The sequence below is a fragment of the Pinus tabuliformis genome, chromosome 9, assembly GCF_031772625.1.
Source record: "Pinus tabuliformis cultivar Carrire ecotype Pingquan chromosome 9, CPIR1, whole genome shotgun sequence".
Taxonomy (NCBI): Eukaryota; Viridiplantae; Streptophyta; class Pinopsida; order Pinales; family Pinaceae; genus Pinus; species Pinus tabuliformis.
In genome coordinates, this window is record NC_142307.1 from 1,362,641,058 (window position 1) to 1,362,650,561 (window position 9,504).

The 9,504-nt window shown below is 43.2% G+C and overlaps 1 protein-coding gene across 1 annotated transcript; it reads left to right on the top strand.

Annotated features, from left to right (window-relative positions):
* Nucleotides 1–270: 270 nt before the first annotated feature.
* Nucleotides 271–2,957, top strand: LOC149153568 (uncharacterized). Its single transcript, XM_089443851.1, has 4 exons — nt 271–750; nt 891–999; nt 1,127–1,681; nt 2,023–2,957. The coding sequence occupies exons 1-4, from the start codon at nt 271–273 to the stop codon at nt 2,955–2,957; spliced, it is 2,079 nt and encodes a 692-aa protein (XP_089299977.1).
* The last annotated feature ends 6,547 nt before the right edge of the window (nt 2,958–9,504 follow it).

The window sequence follows — 9,504 nt, forward strand, 5'->3', positions numbered from 1 at the left end:
AGCTCGAAGAATTAGAAGGAAGGGAGGAGGGAACGTTCAGATAATGCTTCTGAGCAGCAGACATACAAAAGGCAATGGATAGAGCTGCAAGGAGAATTCCGTAAAATCAAGCCGCCACACTTTGATGGAGAAGAGGAGGAAGCAGCGGAGGCCTGGTTGATCAATATGAACAAATATTTCCAGCTGTATGAATATGACCACAACCTCAAGGTGCGGTTGTCTATTTTCCAATTACAGGGAAAGGCCACCCTGTGGTGGGAGGTGGTTAAAATGGTAAAGGGTGTAAGCGAACAGAATATCACCTGGGAGAATTTTCAAAGATATTTTAAGGAAAGGTACCTGACCGAACGCTTCTACGATGAGAAGGCACGAGAATTCCATGACCTGCGGTTGGGGCAGCAGACTATGGACGAATTTATTACTTGCTTCACCTCCCTACTTCGTTATGTGCCCTATATAAGGGAAGAAAAAGCTAAAGTACAGAGGTTTGTTAGCAGCTTACCATCAAGTATGAGGGAAAGGATTGAATTTGACAACCCAAAGACGATGGACGAGGCTATTCGCAAGGCCCGAATTTGCTATCAGCAAAGCAAGCAGAAAGGAGATTCCCAAGGTAAGAAATGGGTCAATAAGAAAGGCAGAAAATTCACTGGGAGCACAAAAAGCAATCGCGATGGAGGGAGCAAAGGATTCGCCAAGGGGCAAATCAACAGAAATTCACAGAAAAATACACTTCGACTGCAGCCCCCAGTGAGTCTAGAACCAATGAACGAACTGGGAAAATAGACAGCAACGGGATAGCAAGGTCCCCAGTCCAATGTTGGGGTTGTGGTGGGCCCCATTACGTGAAAAACTGTCCCCAACGAAAAGGAGCTGAACAGGTTTCCTAGGTGTATGAAGCCTCTACAGTTGGCGAAGTAGGACGAACTCTGCCAAAGATTAATGCTGCTTTGGAAGATCGCCAGGCGGAGTACCAGCTGACCATGGTGGAATTTGAAGGTAAACTCTTAGACCTTGCTGTAACTATCTAATAGACCCTGGTGCAACGTTAAGTTACATTAGTCCTATAATTGTGGAACATTATAAGTTGCAGCCTGTTAAGTTTAAGACCCCCTGGCTAGTTCAGCTGGCCACAGGGGAAAAAGGCGGGTAATGTCCAAGGTCAAAAACTGCCCAATAAAAATAGCAGGACAGTCCGTGACAGCGGATCTAAATGTGCTTCCCCTTGGCTCTTACGATATACTGATTGGTATGGACTGGCTAGAAAAACACTGGTCCATAATTAATTGTAAGACCAAGACTATCAGTTATAAGGATGAGCTGGGAATAAAACAAGAGGTGCAGGGGATTAAACGGCCAGTGCAGCTTCGGCCCATAACTGCCTCGCAGCTAGCAAAATGCATCCGGAAAGGGTGTCAAATCTATGCCATCCAAGTGGGGTACGCCAACTCGAAAGACAAAACAGCTACATTGGAGAATATTCCTGTGATACAAGAATTTGCTGATGTATTTCCAGAGGAAATACCGGGATTGCCACCGAAAAGGGACATAGATTTTACAATAGAACTGGTGCCGGGGGCAGCCCCAGTTTCTCGGGCTCCCTACAGGATGAGTGTACCAGAATTAACAAAGCTGAAGATGCAATTACAGGAGCTGCTGGACAAAAAATACATTCGCCCCAGTGTGTCCCCTTGGGGAGCCCGGTATTGTTTGTGAAGAAAAAGGACGAGACTCTCCGCATGTGTATGGATTATCGCCAGTTAAACAAATTGACAATCAAGAACAAGTACCCTCTGCCCCGAATCGATGAGCTGTTTGACCAGGTGAAGGGAGCAACAGTTTTCTCAAAGATTGATTTGTGATCCGGGTATCACCAAATCCGAATTAAAGAAGAAGACATAGCTAAGACAGCGTTTAGAACGCGGTATGGTCACTATGAGTTTGTGGTGTTACCCTTCGGGTTGACCAACGCTCCCGCCACCTTTATGTGTTTGATGAATAGTGTGTTTCATCGGTATTTAGATAAGTTTGTGCTGATCTTTATTGACGATATATTGATTTACTCTCGGACTAAAGAGGAGCATCAGAAGCACCTCAGGTTAGTATTGCAAACCCTCCGAGAACACCAATTATATGCCAAGTTTAGTAAATGTGAATTCTTTAAGGAGCAGATACAATATCTGGGCCACATCATCACTAAAGATGGGATTGTCGTGGATCCTGAAAAGATTAGGACCATCATGGAGAAGCCAATACCCAAAGATGTGGCGGATATCCGATCTTTCATGGGGCTAGCAGTTTATTATCGACGGTTTGTAGAGGGTTTTTCAAGAGTAGCTTATCCAATCACATCCTTGCAAAAAAAAGTGAAAACTTTCAGGTGGACTTCTGAATGTCAAAGAAGCTTCGAGCAACTGAGATATCTACTCACTACAACACCTGTTCTAAGCATAGCCGACCCCAGTAGAGAGTATGTGGTTTGTACTGACGCAAGCAAAGAAGGGGTAGGAGGTGTGTTAATGCAGGAAGGAAAGGTGATAGCATATGAATCGAAAAATTTAAAAGAGCATGAGCAGAAATATTCTGCTTACGATTTAGAGCTGGCTGCTGTGATTCACGCCTTGAAAATGTGGCGACATTACCTTATGGTGAAGAAATTCCTATTATTGACAGACCATCATAGCCTGACCAATTATTTCAATCAACCCACTCTAAAGGCGAGACAAGCTCGGTGGGTGGATTTTCTGAGCAGTTTTGATTTTGAGATCAAGCATTTAAAAGGGAAGGAGAATCGGGTGGCTGACGCATTGAGTCGGAAGTTGCAATGCTTATATGAGGTTTCTTGCAGCGAAGGGAAAATCCCCTTCGGGGAGATGATCCAGAAGGCAGCCGAACAAGATGTTGTTTATCAGCTAATAAAACAGCAAGTACAGCTGCCGAACAGCAATGAAAAATAGCCAGATTATGCTTTAGATGTTGCTGGGAAGTTGTACTATAAGGGTAGGCTGTACGTACCAAATCAAAACAACTTCAAAAACCTGATATTAGACAAGTACCATAGAAGTCATTATGCCAGATACCCAGGATATCAAAAGATGGTCACTGCACTCTGGAAAGGGTATTATTGGCCGGGAATGAAGAAAGAGGTGGCTGGATACTTGGCTCGATGTCTAGAATGCCAGCAAATTAAAGCAGAACACCAACATCCTATAGGTCTGTTACAACCAATACCCATACCGGAATGGAAGTGGGAAACCATCACCATGGATTTCATAACAGGGTTGCCTAAATCAAAGAAGAACAATGACTCCATCATGGTCGTAGTGGATAAATTAAGCAAAGCAGCACACTTTATACATGTACAATCTACGTACAGAGTTGTGCATATCGCTCATGTGTTCATGGAAAATATATTTAAGCTACATGGGCTACCTAAGATAATAATTTCAGATCGGGATGTAAAATTTACATCGGTCTTTTGGAGGACATTGTTTGAAGAGTTGGGAACTCAGCTGAACTTTAGCACAGCCTATCACCCTCAAACCGACGGGCAAACTGAGCGGGTGAATCAGGTGGTGGAAGATATGTTGAGGGCTTTTGTGATGCAGCAACCAAACAAGTGGGAAGACTATCTTCATTTGGTGGAGTTCGCATATAATAATGGCTACCACACATCACTGCGGATGAGCCCTTTTGAAGTATTGTATGGGCGGAAGTGCCACACCCCCTCAAGCTGGAGTGGACCGGAAGACAAACTGAGATTAGGCCCTGACATGCTTAAGGAAATGGAGGAACTGGTAAAAAAGGTGCGCTCTAATATGAAAGCAGCTCAGGACAGACAAAAGAACTTCGCTGACCGGAAAAGGAGGTTTAAGGAATACCAGGTCGGCGATCATGTGTATGTGAGGATTCGAGCCAAGAAGAGCACACTACAGTGGAGTGGGAGCTCTAAGTTGGCACCTCGATACTGTGGACCATTCCAAATCTTAGCAAGAATTGGACCAGTGGCATACCAACTCACTCTGCCTAGTCACATACGCGTTCACAATGTTTTTCATGTCTCCGTATTAAAGAAATATGTTTATGATCCTAAACATGTAATTAATTGGCAGGAAATCCAGGTGAGAATTTTCTCCAAAGATCACTTTAAATGTTTCCTCTTAAAAGGAAAACTGACTCAGGATATTGCATGTTGCAAGTAGAACCAGAAGGAGAAATTTGGGTCGAACCACTGAGCATTCTCGACTGGAGAGAAGTCACGCTATGGAAGCAGGATATTACCTAAATTAAAGTGCAGTTGCAGCACTTCGGGCCTGATGAAGCCACTTGGGAGGATGAAGAATTTATGAAACAGACTTACCCAGGGTTATTTAAAACCGAAGGACATCGGGACGATGTCTAGTTTCAGGAGGGGGAGATGTCATATTCCCAGACTGTTGTAAATATTTTTTTATTATTACCTCAGTTTAAAAAAAACATAAATGAAAGGATGGTGATTATGATATGTTGCATAAATTAATTAATATCTATTTTTTGGGATTGTGGAATAATTTTCCAGTAACAAGGATGATATGTAACTTAAAAGAGTTAATATATATCAAAATAAAAATAATAAATAAACGGTTGCAAAACCCTAACCACTTTTTTCCCCTCCCTAACTGTGGAATAGGTTCCAGGAAAAAGGGAAGAGAGGGAAAAAAAAAGAGGACTGTGTTGTAGAGGACAGACATTCAGGTAATGGGTAGCTTACCACGTCTGGTGAGGATCAAATGGTAAGAGCGCAGCACTACAACTAGCTAAGATTGTTGTCTTAGAGTGAGCTAGGGGGGAGACTGGTCCTGAAATACAGTCTCGTGATCGGGGGGTGGACTAGCTGCAGAGAAGCAGGTTGACTGTATCAGGAAAAAAAAAAAAACAGGAAGCAAAAGGGCGTCTATGGCAGACAATACAGGTACGCAGTTCTATCCAAATTTTAAAGAGTAAGAAGCATTAATAATACCTGTATGCTGTAGAAAATTTAGTGGAAAGTGTAAGGGTGCACATATGAGAAGTCCATAATTTTGTTAAAAGAATGTTGTTGTTAGCTGGTTTGGGAAGGAAGACCGTATAAAGGTCAGACATACTGTTATAGACATTTTTGTGCCTTACAGAATTGAGCATGAAATGTCCATAATCTAAGGGATCCAAAGTCCCTAAACATGTTGTTCCTACCCCTAGAGGAACAAGGCTAACAAACCATAGCAATTCACAGAAGTTCTCCACCTGAAACTGCTAAAAAACAAGTCAATTCAGGATCATTTCAGTGGCTACACTAGTTGTTTGCGCTGAATGTCAAAGCCAACACTGGCTACCTGCGTTGAATGTCAACTGGAACAAAGGCTACCTGCGCTGAACGAGAGTGGACAAGTGGCAGGCTCATTTCTCAAGGTGTCAAAACCCAGGAAGCTTCCAAAATGACACTTGCCTCAGGGAATTCGACTGGTGATGAATAAGAGGTTCCAAATCTCCAAGTGGAAGCAAGAACCTCCAAGTGGACTCAAGAACTGATAGAGGGAGAGGACACTAGTCAGATCTCAAGCTGACTCATCCTCTCTCCAAACATCTATATATGGATCTCTCCTCCATGAGATCTAGAGGCTGGAATTTTGTTATTGCAAAGAATTGTTGTTGGTTTGAGACTGGAATCATTGGGTGCTTAATGCTTTGAAGGGGGAAAAGAGAGGAATTCCATTTGCTGGGAAGGAGATGCTGGATTGGAGCCCTCTGGGTTGTATCTCTTCCTGAACCTTGTTATTTATCAATAAAGCTATCTTGGTTTCTCCTATATGCTGATGTATTTTGATGTATGAATGTATTAGTGTATTTGGTTTATTTCTAATCCTAAACTAGTTATGAATGTGAACATTTGTCTTTGTGTAGTGTTCTTCTCTTGTCTCAAGTAGCTGTTCTCTTGTCGCAAGTAGCTGTTCTCTTGTGATCTTGCAGGAAGTTGTAGCTGGATAAGCAAGGAGGCAAGTAGCTGTGAACACCCAAAGAGAAGGGAGATTGGATCGAGGGACAAACGGAAGACACTGGTAAGTCTATTGATCTCTCTTCTTTCACATTTCATAAAGGAAGAAACCAGTATAGCTGTACTCATTTGTTGCTAAGGCACTGTCACACCTTAGGTGGATAGGATCGTCCTGCATAGGCATTTTTCCCCACAACAAATTGGCGACTCCACTGGGGATATTTGTTTAGTCATTTTATTTGTGTTTCTATCATTGTTTGCATCATAGACTTGACAGCAACAGTCGAACTGCATCTTTCCCGGATGCAAAGTAGAAAGTTGCTGCTTTGATCCAATTGCTGGACTTGTCTATGATCTTAACAATGGATTCACAAATGATTTGATGATCCTTGTGATAGATCTTAGTAGCCTCTCAAAGCCTCCCTTTGATTACACCTTGCTTGTTTCTTTTATTTGGCCTAAAAAAGTGAATTAAATAGCAATCTGTGACCCAGAACCTGAGGGAAACGAGAGTTTCTCCTTCAGCGCAGACCCAGTGAAGGGATTCTGCATTTCAACGCAGGTCCTGTGAAGGATACCTGCGCTGAATGTCAAAACCCCTGTGTTGAACCTGCGCTGAACCAGTTTGCTCTTGTGCAGCTGGGGTTCTCTGCCCTCTTTTGCCTTGTTTTGATCTATGATTTTTGCAGCCTGTAACCAGCATATGTACAAGTCTAATAACCCCTTTTCTCTGCTTACATTCCGCCTCCTTTTGTACAAAAAGACTGTGAGTATTTTTATGTGTTTGTGGCGTCATTTACAGTTTTCCTTTGCATGAGTAAAATAGTCATCCTGTAGCCTTTGATTCAGATCTGATTGATTGTGATCTTAGAAGAGAGTTCATTGGCTGTTTGCAGATTGATTATACATTTACTTTTGCTTATTAGTTTGAATTTCTCTCTTTTAAGTGTCAAAACAAGTATTCATTTCGAAAATCGTTAAGTAGTGTAATCTCTTCTACCCTCTCTGATTTCGAAAAAGTGAACTTGTTTGTATTGATCATTTAAAAGCAAATTCAAAGTTGTACAAAAAGATTTCTTTGTAGGCATCAATACTAAGAAAGCGGAAAACAAACACCTGCATTGTGCATTTTGCATTTGATAGTTTGCATGTTGGATTTAGGAAAAGTGCATTAGAGTGTGCTGATTGCTCTTTGAGAAAAGATGGTGTCTTTCTTTTCCCTTAGTAGCTAGGATTTTCAAAGTTGAAAAGATATAAAGCTTGCTTATCATCTTTAGACTGCATTTAGGAATTTGTATCATACATCTCGTGGTGAACCTTGAAAGGCAAACTTTAAAAAAGATCAACCTAAAATAAATTGAATGAACTTAATAACGCTTTGCAACATAACGCACAACATAGAGGTCTAGGCTAGAGACGTGTTCCGGCGTCGTTAAGCCTGGTGACTGTCGATCTCATGGAAGGTGGGTGATTCCTCCTGAGGGACGATAGCGCCAGTACGGATTGTGCTCCCACGTATCGTCGCGTATATATTGGGAGACCCCTATAGGCATAAAACCTTTATCCTTAGGAAGCCGTGTCGGCCGCCCTACTGATCGCAATGCACTGAACACATCATTCAGGAAGATTGACCGCCCGTACCCTAAAAAGTATTCTGCGGTTTTGCGAAAAGTTTGGCACACCCTCTGCCTAGAACTCCAGAGCAGTTCCTTTTGTCCTTTTTCAGACTCTATAACGGAAAAAGTCCATCCGAGCATTTGTCACTTCGGGCTCGTTAAAACATCGAAGGAGACTAGAGTCATCTTTAGCTTTTTCTCGACTCTTTAAAATTGAAAAAGCAAGTTGTGTCTAAAGCGTTGTTAAAATTTATTTTAAACGGAACAATCACCCTTTAATTCCTGCGTTGATCTTTAGGTTGAAAAAATGGAGCACACCAACCAAGGAATTCCCCTTGGTGGAAATCCTAGTCCCTTCTCCTCTTGGGGAGATGTTGGTGTGCCCCACATGGCCACATTGTCGCTTCCAGGACTGAAAATTGGCCTGCCAGTCTGGCTCTTTTCAACCAATGTCGTTCAGAACATCACCATTCCTGAATAGTCGAGTCAACAGTTAGACCAGACCAGAGTCGCCCACCAGCCTTCTACTTCATCTTCCTCTCCTCCTTCCTCTTCGCTTGACGGAACTGGTAAAACCAAAAACCAGGCTCCTAAGGAGAAGAAGGAGAAGAAGAAGAAAGAAAAGAAGAAGAAGGAGCCAAAGGCGACTGGGGGCAAACGAGAGTCGTCTAACAAAAATCCACACACAGCACTGACCAGGCCTAAATCGCCATGTGTCATATGCAAGGGAGACCACTTCCATAGAGATTATCCCTGTATCCCTCGAATACTAAGGGACTGGTCTCCCCGTTTTCACAATTTGGTAGCATCAACCTCTGATAGCCATGTTGACTGCTCACCGTCGACTAGCGAAAGTGAAGTCCCGAGACAGAGAGGGAAAGCTAGATTTCCCTGTAAACTGTGTGAAGGCGATCACGCCATACACCGTTGTCCCTTCTTAGACGAGGCTAAAAGAGTTCTGGAATATCGCCTGATTTTACGAGCGCAACTCCCTCTTGGATATCAAAAACTCCTGCCAAGTCCTTCACTAGTTGAGAACCCGGCTGGCCCGCCCAGGTGGTCAGCCAAAGCACCTATCATTGAAGATGAACCGTCTGGATCCATGCCTGACGAAAGTCAAAAGGTTGATACGGCAGTTGACCCGGTTTCACCTTCAGAGGCTCTATCTTCGAATGATACCATCACAGAGGAGAATAAAGACGACACCGTCCAAATTCTCTTCATCAACACTGACTCTGATGAACAAGGGGGAAATGCCCCCATTCCTTTATCGCAGGAAGGAAGCTCGTCAGAGCGATATCTGGCCGTTTATTCGGTCCCACCACCAAGCAACCTGGTTGTGTCCTTTGATTGGAACCAACTAGGCAGACCCCAGTTGCCAGCAAGCATACCATTCAGAATTATCGTTCAAATATACAGAATGGTAATGGCTGGCACTATCATTGATGAGGGGGCACCTGTGAGTATCCTTTCCTCTATTTCTTGGAAAGCGCTTGGTTCGCCGGCGCTTTTGCCTGAAATGAGAAATCTATCAGGCTTTGATAAAGGAACCAGTCGACCTTTAGGGATCCTCTCCAATGTGCCCATAACATTGAAAGGGAAGACCGTTCAAATGAACGTGATGGTCGCTCAAGGACCCTTGGATTATAACCTACTCCTTGGACGAGACTATATATATTGCATGGGAGCTATAGTCTCCTCACTCTTTAGAGTAATGTGTTTTCCGCATGAAGGAAGAGTGGTCAAGCTCGTGGACCAACTTTCATTTCCCGGATCACGCATCGCAAATAGTCATGTACCATCCCTAAATGGTCTATTCACGCAAGAAGTGTCTCAACCCATGGTCCGTCCTCCTGATGAGCGAGAGTAATCCGGGAG

Excerpts from the sequence above, each read along its gene's own strand:
- LOC149153568 (XM_089443851.1), top strand. The coding sequence starts at position 271 with ATGGTAAAGGGTGTAAGCGAACAGAATATCACCTGGGAGAATTTTCAA. Across the intron at positions 1,000-1,126 it reads GACCATGGTGGAATTTGAAG|CTGGCCACAGGGGAAAAAGG; the intron begins GTAAACTCTTAG and ends TGGCTAGTTCAG. Across the intron at positions 1,682-2,022 it reads CAAAAAATACATTCGCCCCA|ATAAGTTTGTGCTGATCTTT; the intron begins GTGTGTCCCCTT and ends ATCGGTATTTAG.